The sequence below is a fragment of the Trachurus trachurus genome, assembly GCF_905171665.1.
Source record: "Trachurus trachurus genome assembly, chromosome: 4".
NCBI classification, from domain to species: Eukaryota; Metazoa; Chordata; class Actinopteri; order Carangiformes; family Carangidae; genus Trachurus; species Trachurus trachurus.
Window position 1 is genome coordinate 18,229,223 of NC_139898.1, and position 20,196 is coordinate 18,249,418.

Consider the following 20,196-nt stretch of genomic DNA (forward strand, 5'->3'; position numbering starts at 1 on the left):
TTAATCATCGGATTTTTATTATCGGATCGGATTTAATTATCAGATATAAATTGTTGCTGAGGGCAATTTAAACAGTGGACGTTGTGCATGATGTAAAGGTCATACAAATCTAAAAGAACACACTATGTGTTAGAGGACTCTGCTGGATCTGTCCTGATTAGCCTATACCAAGCTCTGGAAGTCTGAAGCTACAGTTTATATCGGTCACCAACAAACAAAGGTTAATTGATGCAAAACCTCTGATTATTCCAGGTTCATTTAATTTAGGTTCAGTGGTGAATGAAGTTACAGTTTTTCTCGATTGCTAAGACACATTTCTTGAAAGCTGCTCACCTTTTCTCTAAACTGTGAACACAAACCCCAATTTTCAAGCTACATTCACAAAACCTCAGACTCTTCTTGCAAAACCAAACTTTCACCTCAAAACAGTTTAATCTGTTCTCAAAACTGAACTCTGTTGTCAAATCGTGCCCCGAGTCATTAAAAATTAAAAACACTACTGAGCAGTCACTAAACACTACATAGAAAAATAGAAAACACAATGCTCAGGACATGAAGCTGTAGAAATAAATGTTTAGTGTTCACTGTAGGCTAAATGCATGTTGCAAAACAAAAAACCTGTGCATTTATCACTTCTCTCCTTCCCTTTCTTTCACCCTCCTCCTTCCCTCCCCACGTCCATTTCATCCCCTTTTCCTTCCTTCCTTCTTTTTTCTTCCCAGTTCATCCCTCCCTCCCTTATCCTCTCTTCCTTCACCCTGTTGTCTCTCATCTTCTCCTCTTCCTCTCCTCCTCCTCTCCCTCCATAAATGCATGTTGCAAAACAAAAAACCTGTGCACTTGTACATAGTACTACGTAAAAAATAAAAATACAAAGTACAGAAATCCTGTGCATTTTACACGTAGCACTTGTACAGTACAAAAACAAACAGAAATCTTGTGCATTTAGCAATTGTATGCAGTAGGCCTACGTAAAAAATAAAGTACAAATGAGATGTGCATACTGTAACTCAGCCACAGCATCATTTCTCTGCACTGGGTCAGGCCACAGGACTTCATCCTGAACTGGCTTATATATGTTCCCTCACATCATTAGCCACAAGTGTGATCAATTTTGAGTTGTTGTGTTCAACCGGTGACACCTGTGCTTTAGTTGTGTTTGACTTTTGCCACCTGTGCTCAGCATTATGCAACACAGGTGCATCACAATGAAAATGTGTTGGCAAGTTGTGTCTAAACAGGTGAAAAGTGCTTATGGTTTTGCCAAAAGAGTGACTGATTCAATCAGTGGGTTCAGGCAACTGAGAATTTGGTTCAGACAATAGGGTTTAGTGTTTTAGCAATTGAGAAAAACTGTAAGACAGAAATGGCAGCTGAAATGCATGCAGAGTGACTTAATCTTTACTTACTTAAATAGGGACACTGCACATCAATCAACATTACTGTAAATGTGCCAGAGTTAGCAAGCTGCCTAATTTTCATCAACAACAACAGACAACAATCACAAACAAACAAAAGCCACTGAAAACAGCAAGACATTAGTACAATAATACACATGCAAGTAGCACTATAACAACAACACTGACAATGTTTGATATATTCACATAGAGAGCATAATAACAGTGGCTTTAAATAAATTGCAGTAATCTATAGCTCAGTACTCACGTCCCGGTCCATCTTTGACACGCGGGCCCGACGCGTCTCTGTCTGGAGAAAGTGTGGAGTCGCTGTGTGAGTTGGCGTTGGAGAAAGTGTTGTCGTTGGGCTCGGTGTCAGCCATGTCTGAAAGAGCGTCGCTCTCCTCCTCCTCCGGGTGGGTGAAGATCCAGTCGAGCGCTCGTTCCAGGTTATTGTTCTGAAAGATAACAGTTACAATTTCAGTGACAATTCACACAAAAATACCTTTAATACGTCACCAAATTACTATTCATAATAAACATTTTGAAATTCGGTCACAAGTGCAGGCCTAAATTGCAAACAAAAACTGTTTTTTGTGTTACAAGTAATATATTTTTTATCAGAACATCATCCTTGCTGCGCATTAACTGATTAATAAAAAATGCTGAATGCCTAAATATTTATATAATATACACAAAATGCATATAGTTATAGGAAATATTGCATATGAGAACATATTAAGGGTTGAGGATTAAAAATATGAATCTTCTTTGTTGTTTTCTTCCTCTCTTGCTGTACCTTGTTCAACCTCCTTGTTCTAAAATAGTCCTATGCTGAACATGTTAAAATGAGCAATCATTTATCAGAGAGGTGGCAGGCATCCATCTGTGCCAAATCCCCCCTGAGGATGTTTACTTTTAGTCCAAAGTTGAGGTGTGATTGCTGGAGAACGTCTGGCTGCGGGGAGGAGGTTTGGCTCGCCGCCTGCTTTTTCTGTCTCTCCCTGTCAGGTCACTGAGGTTGGGAAAAAAAGAAAAAAAACAACTTCCTCCTTCTAATTTTGGGCTAATAATAAACCAGCCGTGAGACTTCTCTGCTTCACACCTCCATCCCCTCTCATGGGGAATATGTTCTCTTTTTTTCCCACTTCAACTACATTGTGGATGGCAGGGAGTTTGGTGGCGTGAGGGTTGATAAACAAGGAAGGCTGGTGTCTATTTCTGTGTCTTACTAACAGTCTGCTGAGCTATTTTTGCTGAGGGGGCAGTTATAGAAATATGAAATGTGAGAATCCGGAGCCATTTCAAAACAGGGCAGCTAACGAAATAGCTGTGGCTGCTTTCCCTTTAACTTAATAAATATATATATTGTTTGCACTGTATGTTAAACATATGTCTGTGAGCCGTGGTGATAAAATGGCTCGACATGTCACTGTGACAGATCCTGTTCCTAACCCTGAAAGGGTTCATCAGCGGAGGCGTCCGTATGCTGCTGGGACTATTTGTAAACACCATGTAGAGCCGACATCTTTAATCACTCTGACATGCAGGACCTATTAAATTTGCAGTTTGGAAAGCAAACAAGTAGGCCAGCCAAGCCCATCTATGACTGTCAGAGCCTGGTTCTCTTCATCACGTTACGCCCATTTTAAAATCTTTACATTGTTTGGTAAAGTTGGATTTTAAATTTCTTTTGGTAGTTTATAAGGCACTACATGGCCATACACCAGTCAACATTTCAGAAGCGCCTCTTATTTATGAACCCCTAAGTTCCTGTGGCTCTGCATCTTAAGCTGCTGAGTACAACAAAAAGCCATTTGGTGAAGCTGCTTCCGGCCATTAAGCTCTCTGCAACACTGGAAACAGCTGGAGAATCTGGAGGAGCTGCAAATACTGAAACTTTTAAACTGATCATTTCAGTCTGGCTTTTTATGTGGTGGTCCATAATTTTATGATTTTGATGTTCTATCCATAGCCCTTTTTCCCAATCTTTTGAATTGAAACTACTTTTTTTTTTTTTTAATCATTCTCTCTGTGTCTTCTTAACTTCTCATAACTACTTATAATATACAGTATATCAGTATTAGTACTTTTATTATTAACCCCTTTATTTATTTATCTTCAACACTTTTTATTATTTCAGCCATTCATATGGCATTACTATTGGTGTGCATTGCTCTCTTACTAAGTCCTTTTTTTTTCAAATTGCATTTCAACATGTATCGAAGTTGCTATATAAATAAAGTTTGATTGTTTCATTATTGATTTCCCTTCTTTTCAATCAACACCGGCTTTGTCAGGAACTCCTGACACTTTTGTTTCCTCGGGCCAGTTTTCTTTCTGCTTTTCTAGGGTGTGATGTGTATGTTGTTTAATTTCTTTCCATAATGAATCGTGTTGCAATTTCTTCAATGTTTTGTTTTTTATCTGAGAACATTTGTGGTGCCAGGCTGTCATTGCTGTTCTGCTGAACTTCTTCACCTGTGTGGGTGGTTCTTTGCCCTCAGTTTTTCCATGTAACTATCAATTGTTTCTATGAGAAAACAGACTGAAGCTTGAACACCACCTACAGAAGACTTCTTTTCTTTATCAGCTCAGACACTGGCAACTAACACTGCCCACACTGGCTGCCCAGTTCTCCTGTTTGTTCAAAACAAATCACTGTTATCACCACCACTAACACGATACACCTTGTGAGTAAAGGAGGATTTTAGTGACAGGAAAAGTCATATGAGGGCAAACGTGTCCACAGAAACTCATGAACTGCAGTTGATGAACAGTAAACAGACAACTCTTATTAACAAATGTTGTGGATTAAGAATTATCAACTGGCAGAAAGACATTATTCAAGGAAAAAAAGACAATGCTTGGTGGCAGCTAACGGGAAAAAGAGTTATTTATTAGTATGAGAAGTGCAAACATGAATAGAGTAGGCAGGAGACTGACCGTGGCTTTAAGTGCCTGGATGCTGTGATTGCGGGGGAAGCCCATCGATGTGAGGATGGCGATGCTTTCCTCAGGGGGTGAGTTGGCCAGTGGGGTGGCACCCATGGGGCTGTCACTGGTGGAGGGACCAGGGTCTATCATGGAGGGCAGCATCAGAGGTTCCGCAAAGTCTGCAGAGAGAAAGAGAGAGGGAATAATAATGAGATGCTGTGGCTGTCGTTTATTTTTCAACCAAAGCAAAGCATATATTTGTCTTGGAGGTCACAGTAAGCTGAGCGTGGATGACTGTTTGCAGTTTTGCTGTGTTTTGTGACAGAATAAAGCTGACAGAAGCATCCTGCGGATCAAAATGTTTCAAAGTGGAAACTTGTCAGTTACAGATACTCTACAACATATATTGAATTGAAGTGTATTCAGAAATATAAACCATGTATACACACTGTATTTTAGTGCAACTAGAGAAGTACTGATCCCTATGAGCATCTGTAAGTACACTATAAGAAGGAGGCTTTATAAGTATATGATGTGTGTTTTATGCATGTGCACATGTTTTTAACAGAAACAAACGCGCATGTCCTAAGAGGCCACCTGACCACTTCTCTGGTGCTGGAAACATTATCTGATGTTAAAGTATGGTGTGGCATGTTTGTGTCAAAGTCAAGATTAGCAGTGTACTGTCTGTAAGTCCACACACCTCAGAGATATATGTTTATCCATATGGAAGAACAGACCACCACACATACACACATACAGAACTAACAAGCAAAAGCATCAGTCTCTGGCTTTGTTGTCTGTAAAGTTAATTATACAAGAAGAGGAACTTTGAATAAAAGGCTTTATTTACCTATTTTAGAAATTCATAACTCAATCTTTCTGACTGGAAGCATAGGTGGCTTTACATAAGCTCATAAATATACATTTCTTGTTATAACCCCTGCATTAAATACAAGTACCAATTTAAGTCTTGTCAATTTCCAAGTGTTTCTTGCTGCACTCTCCATAGATTCAAATGAAAGTGAAGTGACCCTCAGCCCAGAAACAAGGACACTCCTATGGTAATTACTCTACTGTTGGTCATAAACAGAGCCTTCAATACTGTCGTTGCCATAAATGAAAATACGTACCACTTATCCTCTGTCTCTATCTCAGCCTCCTTGTCTGGTGTCCTTTAGGTTGTTATTTAACTTCTACTGTAAACTTTGACTGTGTTTGTTCACATTGCAGCCCTTATTAAAAACATTTATGATGTTTATATGACTTTATATGCTCTGGTGATTAAAATGGCACATTTTCAGTATGATATAATAAATAAATGTAAGTGAGTTCTCTTGTCTGCTCAGTGCTTTGGAAGTGCAACTCCGCCAAGAAGATGCCATTAGTTCAATTTTGTAAATGCGGCACTCAAGAGTTCCCTTCACTAATACTGAATTTAAAAAATGACTAAAAAAAAGAGATGGTAATGGGAAAGTAATGAAACCAAACAAATGTAGGGGAGGCACAAGTAGTAGCCTTTGTGCAGCAGGGACAAACCGTTTTACTGATGTTATTGAGCACTGAATGCAGCCCATTTTGTAGATGCATTAGGCTCATTTAAAAACTAACAGGCAGGGGGCTGCTCTAATTTCCCTGCACTGTAGAGGTCCTTTACAGCCACCCAGGGAAATAAAAGTGACACGAGTTAAGGCCTCAGGGGAACGCTACTGCTGCTGATAGGCTCTACAAGAGACAAAGTCGGCTCTGACAAAGTTTCTGGTGATGATCTCACAGACAGACGTGCACAGATAAACACCTGCAGTACACAAAAGGGATGCAAAGTCTGACACTTGCAAAAAACAGCTCTGATTCCTCTATAAAAAGGAGATACTGGAGATGTGATGTGTCACTCACTTTGAATTCCCTTTGTGGTGAAAAAGGTCCCATACAAATAACCTCCGCCTTGCCTCTTTGTATAATGTATTCTGTCAGTAATCTTGAGTAATGGAAGTGGTGCATTTGCTGTGGAAATGTTTTTTTTATTTTTTTCAAATAGGCAAAAAAAGCTGACATGTTCGATAAAAAAGTAAATCTCTCTTCATTCCCAAAATGTCTGCAACAAACCTCTTAGTATCACTTAACTGGTTGTTTTTGCTTTGAAAAGCAGTTTCTCCGTCTGAACTCAGAACTGGGTCTCCTCAAGTGCAGCTGTTGCTCTGATTATTTGTCGCTAGTATTTTTGGTTTCTCTGTGTTACAGATTCCTTTTTAACCCCTTGATCATTCACTCGACTCCCTCTCAACATCCATTCCTTGTCATGCCTATTTTATTTTGTCACGTTTTCAAGAGCTCATTTCACCTTTGTACTTCCACACTATTTTGAAAGCAGGTCAGCACAGAACCTAGGGTGTTATTTTTTATGGCTATGTTTTGAACAGCTTGGATACTTGAGTGCAACATTTCACATATTCCTTCATTTCAAGAAATGGAAAAGGAAACCAAAATCTGTCACAACCACCTCTTTCAGGGAATAATTCCATAACTCACAAAGCAATTGAGCTAATGTCGTGATAATGACAAAAACAATAACCATCGTTATTGTTATAGTTACTGTTATTATACTATGTTTTTTTCCCTTTTCAAACACATATCATATACATTTTTACTAGTAAATCTCCCTCTTATATCATGATTTTCTCAGCCTTTCCCATTTTGTTCTGACAACTTCTACCCGACTGACTGCAGTCTCCATAAATGTTCACTCTTACCTCATTGGCAGTGTCTCCTATCACCACGAGGGTGTTTTCTACAGCTCTATATTATCTATAGAGGTAAATACATAGTGTCATTCCTACATCTCTCTTATTTGTATTTTCATTTAGTTTGAGCCTCGATGTAAGTTCTGTGAATATAATGCGTCTCTCTTTGGATCTTGTCCTGCATACACTATGTTCTCATGAATACAGTGATGTCTCCTTACCCGGCTCCTCCATGTGGGCTATGATCCAGTTGAATGCCATCTCTGGGCCCATGTTGCCGGTGTAGTAGACTGCCTTCCTACAGGCCTCCAGTGGGAAGCCCATCTCTGCCAGCTGCATTACAGCCGCCTCGTCTATTTCTGGGGCTGGGGATACACAAATCAACATCAATAACTAAAAACATACAGCTGCTGATTCAACACAAACGGTTACCCCTCCAGTTAAAAACAAACACACTGATTTTCCGGGTGCTCTCTCTTTGGGCCTCGTTAAACAAAGAAACCAGAGAAGAGTCGGCCCCGGGGAGGTTTATTGGGAGATGATTTATCAAGGAGAGAAATGAGTCTGGCGAAAATGAGCAGAGACACATGGAAAAGTAAAGTTTGTTTGAAAGTAGAGAGCCGCTGCAGCACCTGCTCAGATATACACAGTCACAAGTTTAGTTCTGCAGCATTCATCACTACTGCCTGCTGCCGAAAATATGTTTATATGGCTATTGAGAGGAGAAAATAAAATACTCACAGTCTACGGAGCTCATGGAGTTATCTGGAAGAGGAGAAGAAAACTGTTTCAGACTTTGAGATACTAAAAAAAAAAAAAAAAACTTTAAAATGTTTTGTCTCTCAGGCTTATGAACAGCAGTGATAAATGGGGTGTGCAGCTAAACTGTTTTTTTATGCCAACGTTAAGCACTCGAGCTATGATGATGCATGACAGGTGTTACACAAATAACACAAATTATAGTCAGTTCACTTTGTCCAAACTATTTTTCTTGTACGTTCACTGTCAGATAATATAGCCCTTCAGTAGCTGATATTACCATATTCCCAGAGACGGCAACTATTAATCAAATTCAAGTCAACATATTGAAACTGGACCTTTTTAGATTATATCATAGAAGCAACGACAAAAAGGAGAAAAGACAGTATAATATAAAACAAAATACAAAGCTGGAATCAAACTATGCATGCTGTGGTTGTGTGGTGTGCTCTGTGTCTTTCAAAGTAAACAAATTAATAGGAAGTACATGTAAAGACAGGGTCGATTCAAGTCATCAGCAAGACAGACTCAAGTCCGACTGTCAGAACAACAACTCCTGCTGTTCCCAAACACTGCAATCACAACGTCAGCAATTCCTGCTCATATGAAACACGCTCAGCGTTTGTAAAATCCTCCCAGCCTTCCCAGCCATGTTATTTTTGGACAAAGAAGTTTTGTATGTGTTTGTCTTTTCTCATTTTGTCTTTTCGTCAGTACTTTTCCTGATTTCCTGTGCATTTAATCTGAAGCAGTTTTTAGCACATTTTTCTTTCTTCTATATTTTTCATTGAATTAAGGAAATGACAAACTAGATTGTGGTATTAAAAAAATGAAAATTTTAATTTTCCATTTTAATACTGAAGGGGATCAATTGATTAACAAAGAAACCAAAACCAGAAATCAATTTCTCTATGTTAGCTTTCTGCATTAGAACAGAAAAATTGAATCATGAAAAACCATGATTCATTTTCTAAATGGCCTGGAATAATTGTGTGAGCGGATGATACACAGACCAGTGAGAAATGATGTGGTTCAAGCAGCGTACAGGAAAACACATTTGTGCAGTTCTGCGTAATCAATGAGAAGCACTGAAGCCTTTTGGCTTGACCAATGATTAATCACTGCTGACGGCAGCCGGGTGGAAAATGGACCAGTGGTTAATTTACAATTTACAGAGCTCATCATATAATTGTGAGATGAATAAATTGTTTTGAAAACAGTACGTGATCCCTTCTGACCTCTTTTAATTTCATGGCTTAAACCACGATTTACACACTGGAACTTGTCCTCATGTTTCTGTCTACAGAAACAGAGGCACTGAGGGAAAACAAGTGCAAAACAGAGATTCAAATTGCTCATCTAACTAAAACTAAGTTCTGTACATATTTCCATGCTGTGGACACTCAGGTGCTGTCTAAGAAAAGGTGGTTTCATCTCAAAGAAACAATGGCCCCATGTCTAAGGCTTTGAAGAGTTTCTACTCTTCCAAGAAGCCAGTTCAGTGTGTTTGAGACATTTTAGTTAAGCACAGACTGCTCAGTAGTGAAATATTAAGGCAAACATGTTCATAATCAAAGCAGCCAGTGAAACAATTTTGCAAAGCTCATGAGTGTATAAAGAGCTCATGTGAAGCACAGCAAATGCTGCTCGCAGGTGCTAACGTGTCTCTGCTCTGTTCTTTGGACCTCTTTTTGTGTTTGTGTTTGAAGCTTGAGACAGAACAGAACACTTTGTGCTTCACGCCTGCTAAAATATTAAGGAGGATGCTGTTAACTTGATGTAGCTGAACTTTGCAAACAACGGAAGGAGGGCAGAGGACGGAATAGGAATTACAACGGTGGAGGAGACAGAGACAAAGAAACAAATAAGGATGGCAGTTACAGTATTGGCCTTTAGGAGAAGAGGATGTGTAATACTGTAAATATCACTGAGAAAACACTGACACAACAAACTTTTCAAAAAAAAAAAAAAGTAACAATATTTCTTGTGCTCAAAAATGTTCTAGGTAGCTTCCAGTGGTTTATTCCCAGAGCCAAGAGGAGTACATTACACGGGGATCTCACAAAATCATTAGAATTTATTAGGTGGCTTAGCCACACTGTGAACTCAACAACATGCCTTTCCCCTAGGGCTCCATTCAATATCCCCTCCAGAAAAATACTGGGTGGCTTTCAGCAGAATATCATATCAGAGACAATTTCACAGATCATTTGACTGTCTCAAAAATGAAATGCCCTACATCTCCTGAAACGGATGTCGGGTAGCAGCACTGAAATAGCCCGCATCTGGTTAGAGTAACAATGAGTTACCTGTCTACTGGGAAAAACCAGACATATACTGTCTCACATATTGAGCTGTGTGAAATGTTTGGCTAACCTGCTAAACAAAAATAAAAGACACAGGCAGTTCAGGTAAAGCAATTACAGAGCTATGAAACTGAAAACAAAGGGCCAAAATGTCCCCTATAGTTCAGAGAGCCATCTTGCATTTTTCCAGGGATTTACACATGATTGCAAATGTCCCTGTGGGCCTCAGTAAGCGACTCATAGAAGCCTGTGAACAGGGGATTCTTCTGAGTAAGTTCTGGGTGAGAAAAATGGAGCATTGTCTGATTTGAAAACAACCTGATTTATCTGAAGCTGCTCCAAAATGTGAGCACATGTTTACTTGACAATGTGGAAAGGAACTAAATAAATGTAACATAAATGTCCTAGTGATGAAAAGTAGCCCAATATTGTGTTGTTGAAGCTATACTGACTTCATACACATTCATACATAAAGATACCATTTATACATCTTGGCTTAAGCTAGATCTGTTCATACCTCTGGTGTCCTCAGGTAGCACGATTGGGGGCATGAGGTCGGGCAGCTCCTCTTCACCTGCCTGCAGGCCCGTGGCCCGCAGCCGGTTCAGATCCAGGAAGTCTGGGACATCAATGGCCAAGTCTGTAGAGAGGACACATGAAAAAACCACAACAACCATCAACTAAGGAATATATTCACTTTTTTCAAATTATGGGTTGAACCACACGGTTTATTCTAAAACACCCCTCCAATTTAACATTGAGTGGTGAAGTGCAAGAAAAATATGTTCACATAATCAATGAAGATTATGGCCCATGAAGTCTCTACCAAAAGTATAATTTCATCCTGGTTCTGGCAGCTGGTTACTGGAGGTCATTTTACACGAATATCAGGTTATACAATTCACCTATCATGTTCCTGTACAGGCAGTAACATACAGTAGTCATATATTAGTTTCATCTCTATGTCCCAGCTGCAATTTAAACTGCAATATTTTACAGTTGTCAACAGGATGAGACATGTGGTAATTTCTGACCTGGTGTCCACAAAGTGCAGGTGAAGCCATTGATGAGTTGGACAAAAATTACCTGAGACAAAATTTCACCTGCCATGTAGCTTGTAATTCACAGTTCAATGCTGCCCTCTATTGGCCAAAAAGTATGCTACAAGTACTTGAAATAACTGAGTCACTATATCAGTGGAGGCCTATATAAACATTTAAAACAGTGAAGGTGACAGTTACCCAGTTTCTTCGGCACCCAATCAACTCCAAATGTGAACTTCTTGATCTGCACAATCAGATACTCTGGGAAGGAGGCAAAACGGGAAGTTCTGCAGAGGAAAAAAATATTTTCAACAGGGGGATTTAGAAGATGAGAATGCAAGGTTTATGGATACAACTGAGATGTGGAACCATCATTCCAGGCCCAAGAAGAAGTTAGCCTTACTTTACTCCAGCGGACTTGGCCTGCAGCGCTGAGCTCCAGAAGTCTGGGACGTTCTCTGGCTCTGTGAAGGCCTGCAGGCAGGCGGTGAAAGGGATGCGTGCCCTCACAGGTTGAGGAGGAGCCCTCATGTTCTCCTCAGCATCCTTCCGCTTGGCCTCATACGCCAGCAGCTCCTCTGGTAGTGTCAAAGCAAAGACAAAGACTTGATTTGTCAAAATAAATGCTAACATCCACAGTACCATAATGTTCAGCAGCTCCAAAGCAAAGGTTGGTACGGATGCATTTTTAGAGGAATAATAGCATAAGGTGATGCCACACTGCCCCGGATAGACTATCAGCATAACAAGGTCACATTTGTTTATTGTAATTATACCACCATCATTACAAGGTGAATTTTTAAATTAGTACATCAGTTTTGTAATAAAATGTATTGCATCAAATCAGGAGTGTGTAATGACGGCACACATACACAAATCTCTAAGCAGTTACTTATTCTCTCTGTCTGAGAGCTCAGGGCCTTCTGTGCTCTTCTTGAACAGGACCTGCTGATTCTCCCAGCTTCACACAAGTTACAGTACATCCACCCAGAGGCAGCCGTGCCTTCCCACTGCAGGAGCACAGTGTGTGTGTGCGCGTGTGCATGCATGAGTGTGCGTGGGAGCCTCTTTACCTCGATTGGTGGCAGCCTCGATGGGGGCTGGCAGTTGGATGCAGTAGTCCACCCGCTGACTGTATCGCACCCGACGTGTCTGGCAGCACTGAACTCGCTCCTCCACCAGGAAGCGGAAGGCATCGCTGGGATTCTCCGAGCCTGCACTGTTCCTCTGCAGAGACGACGGGGGGGGGGGGGGGGGGGGGGCGGGGGCAAAGTCACACCATGAGATTTGACACATATCTCAGTTTGAGACCGATAAATGTCTTTATAGAAACTGAATATACACCAGTCATGTCATACACCACTGACCAAGTCGATCTTATAGTGTTTTATGACTCATCAGTTTCCTCTGGTAAGTCCAAAATAGTAAGCATCCCTTAATCAATCGAAGCTCAACTAATTCTGTATCTGAAAGACGCCAACTTCCAGTGCTGTATGTGATTTAGATCTGTACAGAGGCTTCATACACACACACCACAAACAGCCTGCGGTTTGAACTGCAACTCTATCTATGGGCTAATCTTGTTTTGGCCCATTATGGTCTCTGACATGACTTCACCACAACTGCTGTTTGACCCAGATCTCTGAACACAGTCATTCATTATGTAAATGCAATTCTTTTAATTTAGGAACTGCCTCAGTTAAGAGTCCCCTCCATTACAGAGAGTCTTATGTCTTTTTAGAATCGAGGGCATAATAATCATTAGGAATGCGCGGCTCTGTGTCCTCGCGCTGCTAATGAACAGCAGGGGTCAGTGAAGTTCACACTCTGTTTTTTTGAAGTCTGTGGAGAAGGAATGGCATCGCGACTTAACACATAAGTTTGATGATGGCTTCTCTGCAACCCAGCCCTTCTATTCTAAGGAGCTACAGAAATACACAAGTTATAATTTTACTCAGGCCAAGTATGCAGGCTGACATGGACAGTGGGAAATGTTGCTGATGGTGGTGGCTTCAGTCATGTTCAGTCTATGCCCGGATAACTAAACCGGTATCTAGTTTACGGGCAGCTGTTGAGTGGAGAAAAGGAGGGGCAGTTTTCATAGTTCAAGCACAACCGCCATTATGTTTCTTTACAAAAAAGTGCCAGACATTGAGAAATGAAGGTGGTGAGAATCTTTGTGGTTTGTTTTGTTGATCTCTTCCACATGAGGTTGAGGTAGTGTTAAGTCCGAGTCATGGCATGTCTCCTTCGGCTGAGGCAGAATAGGAAGCATTATCTCGTCTCACTGTGTAACAGATAGCACAGAGCTAAATATACATCTTGGTTGAGAAAGACACATCAGTGCAACCCATGTGTAAGTAAGTACCAACTGAGAAGACAGTGTGCTCTGTTAAGTCAAAAACAGACAGATGTGTGTCAGACACACACACACACACACGCGCATAGCCTCTCCACATAAACATCTTTATTTGTATTCACCTACACTGCATTTTAAGTCTAGTCTGTCAAGTCTAGTCTTTCCTTAACAGAGGTTTAGCTTCACTCACCTCTACTAGGTTGACAATGTGCAGGAGAAGCTCTTGGGCATCTTGTTGTCTGTTTGAGGAAAACTCTGGGTGTCCCCTGCCGACCAGGGCCTTGAACATCCTGGGGGAGATGCCCTTCTGCTGCTGCTGCAATGAAAACATTTGGGCGTCACACACTGACATATCAATCTTTGCTCTGTCCATAGAGAACATCAAAAATTGAGAACTATTCTTTTAAACTCAGCATTTCCACAATGAACAACCTTTTGTGCAGTACATATATGCACAAATTAAAATGTTAAAAATAAATGTTATATAATATATCATTATGTTCACTATAACTGATGATAAAAAAATCAAGTTTCTACATCATCGTGCCTCACCAATAATCAGTCATTGAAAGGACAACCTCCAGCAAAATACCATGTATCTCATGAAAAGCCATTTTAATTAGCATATGCAATCAGTACAAACTGAGCACAGTATGCCAACACAAGCCCCCCCCTCCCATATCTTCCCAGCTGTCAATACGCGTCCAAACCTGACTCCACCATCACATGTGTAGGAAGCGCAGGATCAAGCTCTGCCCTATCAATTACTGTGTCTGTGTGGCTGGGGGGTGGGGGCTTTAAAAGAAGCCTGGAGCTTACAGAGCTAGCACTGGGTCCCATTATGCTTTAATGGTTTTCCTCTTCTAATTTCCTGGCAGCTGTGTACTACAGTATGTGGATGAAAGGCAATGATTTCACATCATACAATATAATGCCTGAAGCTGCTGTGTTCAAAAACTATTTCAGTTGCAAATTTGAGACTGTAGCCACTAGTTATTTTTAAGACTAAAGGAAAAAAAGGTCAGAAAATGAATCAAAAAAGTCATGTTTTCCTCTGAAAAGCTAAAAAATGCTAAAGTATATCAATAACACAGAACAACTGCACTAGGTAAAGACTGTTTAAATTGGAAAAACTGACAACCTAAAAAAGATATATTTTACTATCGGTCAGTATCAACATGCTTCTGTTGGTTATGGACCCAGTTTGGGAGCTGGACATACCCAGTTTAATACCTTGTGTTCTTCTTTCATCACCTGTTCAATGAGCTCAGATTTCATGGGTGGTTTGGAGTACTGGCCTGAGAGCAGTCCGTGTCCCAGTTTAGCCCTGTCGGACAAAAACAAAAACGTAAACATTACAACACAGAGTCGGTCTTTCAGTTTTGCTCTAGTCTTGTTGGGGTTATTTGTTGCTTGACAGACCCTGGAGGAGTGGTGCACATGTGCATCTACTCGCCAGAACACACAGTTGAAAACCTTCAGACAATACACATGGGGCCTGTTTCACAAAGCGGATAACTTGTTAACCTCTGGATTTTCCGTCTCACAAATCTGGCTTGAGTTCAAACTCTCAGTTGCCATGGTTACCAACACCACTTTTTTTAGCCACACAACAAAATAAAAGGAGAATAATCATATATCTTTCTGACAATTAGCTAATTTCTTTGCTGTACACTCTCATTAAGAGATATCCCTTACCTCTGGCAGTACAGAATAAATAAGTAGACTAAATTTTGCATATTATACAACATCTTTGTTTCTACAGGAGACTCCAGAAATCATGTCTAGAAAAAAATACTATACCACACAGTAACTGCAGAGGGCAGTGACTCATCTCGTTTCAGTAAAATGTGTTTCATCAGTAACAGTGCTTTCAAAACCTTGGTCATTTTATATTCATTTTAGGCTTTTGTTGTTGTTTTTTCCACTACCAAATATGACTCATCTCATCTCCTTTCATACTGACTGACTAAAATTGAAACAACCTCAAAAAAGACAAAGGCCTCTTCACGCTCGCTGTCATTAAAGTTCACCATTGGGTACCATAATTTATTATTATAGCTATCATTTATTCCCATTGTTAAAGAACTGTGCTGTAATTTCCACAATCTCGTCACAACCCCCCAGCCCTCATTTCAGATAACTGCAGTATTGTCTAAATCTTGCTTTATTCCTCACTTTAATATGTATCTGAAAAGAACGATATGTTTCTCATTCAGTATCTTGTTTTTTTTTATCAGCTAAATTGGATACAAGGTAATAATATACTTAAGATTTTCCTACATTATTAATTCATCAAATACAAACACTGACAGGTTTAAACATGTTTATCTTTCAATGTGCCACAGAATAATGAACACTGGATAACTGATACTCATCACCTGTCTTGCTATGAACCCACTTACCTTTCATCACCAGCATGTGGCTGAGCTCTTGCAACACAGTTGTTTACATAACAAAATCCACCAGGTACGGTATTTACCAGAGTATGGGAAAACAGGCTGTTTCCCAACATACAGTAATACTGTATGTTCCATTAATTTGCATGACTGGGATTTACCAACCAGACTTAATCAAACTATACACTCAAAACTTATTTCAAACATTGTGGTAACAATAATATAAATTGAAAGTAGCCAGTCATGAAAGAAAAGAAAAACACTCAGCCTTTTCAGCTGTTCAGAGACAGAGACAGCAGCAGCTGGAAAACACCTTGTTTGTGTATTACAACACTGCATTATGTAACATGTCACTTACATTTGTGTGGCAAAGTCTTGGGTAGGGTCAAGGGGTGAATAGTCATATATCCTCTGAAGATTACCGACATACCTAAAGATCAGAGTACATGTCACAAGCTCGCCTCAGACGGAGAACATGGGAGGCGACACACAGACACAAGAGCCAAGGAAACACACAAGGTGGTGCTGACAGGACACCACCCAACACCTTCTTTCTGATGGAGATCATGCTATGATGCAATTACTTTTTCTCTACAAGTATTAATGTTATACCTAATCCACAACAACAACAACAGGTCAAATACCTAATGATAACTGCCTCTAATTGTAAGTAACTGTTAAATCGCTGCTAAAAACACTGCTTAGGATGAACATCATAAACTGTACATATGAGTTTCCAGTTTTGACAAGATTTTCCTTTTTCTTGTCAATGATTGGTTGGTCACAATTTAACAAAAAAAATAAAGTCAGTGTTGTGTTGTCTTTCTAGTAACTCTGCGTCATGACAGCGTATGGTACTCACATCCTCTGGAAGTCTGGGATGCTGAAGAGGACCTGCATGACTGTGCCGAGGTAGCAGCTGTTGCCCAGGTTTTTGATGCCTGTGTAACCAGAACCGAAGACCGCCTTCAGCTTCATGCCCGACTCCTGGATCACCTCCCACTCACTGACCCGCGGCCGTGCGTTGTTGTCTGTGTGGTGCCCATTCTCTGTCTGGAGCAGAAAAGTGGAGAGCTGGATGTTAGGACTTTCATTTTAGTTTGGTATATGTGGATATTAAAAATGTTTGGGTCAGATGGTGCTTAAGGGTCAACAGTAAAACAGCTTTATTCTTCTGCAAAGCCAATGTAACTCACTCTTTTCTGCATCTGTAGCATGTCTATGCCAAAGTGTGACAAGTGTTCTGATATGTGAGGGTCCAACACAGCTTCTTCTTCTTCAAACGAGTAGACATCTGAAACCATAAGACCAGTTAGTCAAGCTGAAGACAAGATAGCCAGCAGGTTCTCCATACAATGCAACAGTCCTGCAAGTATTCAATTTACATTTTGTGAGTAGTTTATCCAATATTCCAGTATAATGTAATACAATCCAGTGGCAGTGTTGTATTTACATGAGAGGGGGAGGATAACTTATCTCAATGTAAAGCAGTGCAGAGGAATAACACAACTACAAATGAGCATCCCAAAATTAAACTTCACTGACACAATGTCAACAAAGGCTGAGCACTGAGAGTTATATCATGAGAATAACATGAAGGTCTCATGTGTCTCAGACCTGCTCCATCTGGGGTAATGGTGTCCAGTTTGACAGCCAGGGGGTAGTTGGTCGCTCTGTAGTGCTCCAGAGCGTGGCCGTTACCGCCGCTCCCATCGAAGAACCACTTCCCGCAGAGCACTGATCCATCTGTCAGGTTCAGCCACAGGTTTTCTCTCATCTCACACTTCTGACACTTCCAGCCACTGACAAACCAACAAAGAAACAGAGACTTAGGTTAATGTTGTGTATTTATGCTGCAGCCGTTGTGTTTTCTGAGTGTTTTCAATATGGTTTTGGGACAGTCTCTCAGTTAACACGTTGAATGAATGTCGCCAAATTTGGCACATAAGTTCACTTGGAATAAAGAATTGATGAGATTTTGGTGGGTCGCACACAAAGGTCACGAGAAGATGTTGAAAAGACGTCACAAAACTGGCCAGAACTGAAGAATTTATACATCAATTATGACCAAATGTCTAACTAGATAAAATGAATGAATATAAATGCTCGAATGTCAGCTTCTCTGTAGTGCACTGCAAAAACACTCCTAATCAATATTAATTGCTGTAACTCAGCAAGGGGAGATTGTGACCAAGATTCCTGCTACTTGGCTGGTCGATGGAGATGAAGAACCGCCAAGTGGTAATTCTACTTTTTCTTATCATGCAGTTACTCTGAAGAACAGCAACTGTATTTTGCTTGCAAGCAGGTGTGAATGAGATCAGATTCGTTTTTTTTAAACATTGTCAAAATCTGAAGTTGAAAAAATACATGTTTCAGATTTCAATGTTTGTTTAAATCAAACACTTGTTCTCTGTGAAATTACTCACTGATTATCAATTAGTTTGCAACAACTTTTCTGCTCCTCCTCCATAGGACAAACAGTAAAACAGAATTTGGATGAACTGCTAGACTCTCGGTAATCCATCTGCAAAGCTGCTGCTGGTACACGACGTGTTATACAGAGTGAGAGCCTTTCTTTGTTCTCTGGAAGAGTTTCAGTTCTACACATGTACAAATTCAATGATCAATGGAGCAAAGCAAAGGAGCTTGATGTGCTTGGCCTGTTTTCTGTCTGCAGGATCATCTGTAATCCTTAAGTGACTCAGTCCCATCGCTGCATAATGCATGGTACATGTGAATGGTGGGCTGAGGGACATGAGACTGAAACAAGAAGGATTCCCACTGAGAGTGTCCAGCACCAGGGACAGAGTCGGAGGGCTGTAGGTTAAGACTATGTTGGATCAGATTATAGCCCCGTCATAGTCGCAGTGACAGTGGTCAGTGAGTCAAAAATACACCTGTTGCTGTGTTGCTGTTATGATCATGTTGGAAGGCAGGACAGGGAGATATGCACTAATGTAGATAAGATACTGCACATAATCCATTCATGACAATCATTTAATGTTGCTATCAGAAGATTACTGCAGTTCGACCAAGTATGAATCAATAATTCCAAAACATTTTACTCTGAAACATATGTCTTACTTGGGTGGGATTCTGACTCCATTATCCAGCTGTCTGAGGCTCCTAGCATGTCTGGATACCTGGATCTCCTCCTCCCAGGATTCAGGCTCCTGCTTCTTGTAAGCTGATGGAGCATTGAGCACTGCGTCACAGGCGATGGTCACCTGGACATCAGGCGGGGTGGACAGGAAAGACATTATCAAATGTAGAAATGGGTGTGGGTGAGGTCAATGTTGAAATTATATAACCTCAAAAATATATTTCACAAAATTATTATTTGACAAAAAGTGAACATGCAAGATTTATGCAAAAAAAAAAAAAAAAAGTGACTGAAGCAGTATAAGAGGAGAGGGTGGCAGCCTAAAAGAAATCATGCAAAGCACATACAAATAAATTGTTCTCCAATAATAAACAAAACAATATGCAGCACCACAATTTCTACATTCACAGTTTGGAAACCTACAACCAGATCAAAGCCAAGCTCTAAAAACAAAGAAAATAAATAGACAAATTCAAGATAGATGTGAATTTTGTTCTCCATGCAAGCAATAAAAACACAAACTTAAAAAGGCACATGTGCACCTAGTGGTTCCCCAGATGTTCCCCTTGTTTGCAGAGAGAGAAAGCTCATGAAACAGTATTTTACCCAAATCTTCCATCAAACACATCCAAATGAAAAACAGTAAGAAAGGATAACAGTTAGAGGTTAAGTGACACGTCACAAAATCATTGTTCTTTCTATAGATGTGGTTCTTCCAGACAGAGCAATGAACCTGTCGGTCCAGTGTTGGGGGAACCACTGAGTGCACCCTCCGTTCTGACATGCATGGAAACACACAGAGCCCGTGCAGCACCGACTCACTAACCAGAGCGGGCAACTCCTCAATATTTGGTAAGGGGATCTCGAAGTGGTCTGGGAAAATTACGAGCTTGGCCTCATCTTCGTATTCATAGTCTTCTCCATTGAAATCACGGTTTAGCTCTAAATCTTAAAGGGAGGAAGCAAACACTCAGTCAGCTGTGGTTATGCTGTGGCTGCTGCTTCAGTCAGTGTTGGCCGATGTTTCCTTAGTATTAAGCCATGATGGAGTTTGTTCATGGTTATTTTTAATCCATGTTCTGTTCTTTTCTGCTCGAGTGTGATGTCTGTTCTGTTTTTATGTTCTTGATCAATACCATAATAGTCACA

At 40.4% G+C, this 20,196-nt stretch overlaps 1 protein-coding gene across 6 annotated transcripts in view; it reads right to left on the reverse strand.

The window, feature by feature from the left end:
• Positions 1–20,196, reverse strand: part of usp13 (ubiquitin specific peptidase 13) — a 31,625-nt gene that overhangs the window by 3,822 nt on the left and 7,607 nt on the right. Inside the window, exons 4-19 of one of the 6 annotated variants that reach the window (XM_083970356.1) lie at positions 19,874–19,995; positions 19,029–19,171; positions 17,559–17,743; positions 17,138–17,235; positions 16,804–16,994; positions 16,300–16,371; positions 14,797–14,869; positions 13,733–13,855; positions 12,257–12,410; positions 11,587–11,761; positions 11,382–11,470; positions 10,658–10,780; positions 7,817–7,840; positions 7,297–7,440; positions 4,344–4,513; positions 1,666–1,855 (exon numbers count right to left, since the gene is read on the reverse strand). In XM_083970356.1, the coding sequence (XP_083826482.1) occupies positions 1,666–1,855; positions 4,344–4,513; positions 7,297–7,440; positions 7,817–7,840; positions 10,658–10,780; positions 11,382–11,470; positions 11,587–11,761; positions 12,257–12,410; positions 13,733–13,855; positions 14,797–14,869; positions 16,300–16,371; positions 16,804–16,994; positions 17,138–17,235; positions 17,559–17,743; positions 19,029–19,171; positions 19,874–19,995 (2,076 nt within the window). Of the gene's footprint in view, positions 1–1,665; positions 1,856–4,343; positions 4,514–7,296; positions 7,441–7,816; positions 7,841–10,657; positions 10,781–11,381; positions 11,471–11,586; positions 11,762–12,256; positions 12,411–13,732; positions 13,859–14,763; positions 14,870–16,299; positions 16,372–16,803; positions 16,995–17,137; positions 17,236–17,558; positions 17,744–19,028; positions 19,172–19,873; positions 19,996–20,196 lie in introns of all 6 variants that reach the window. The other 5 variants (XM_083970355.1, XM_083970354.1, XM_083970353.1 and 2 more) reach the window with 5 other exon arrangements.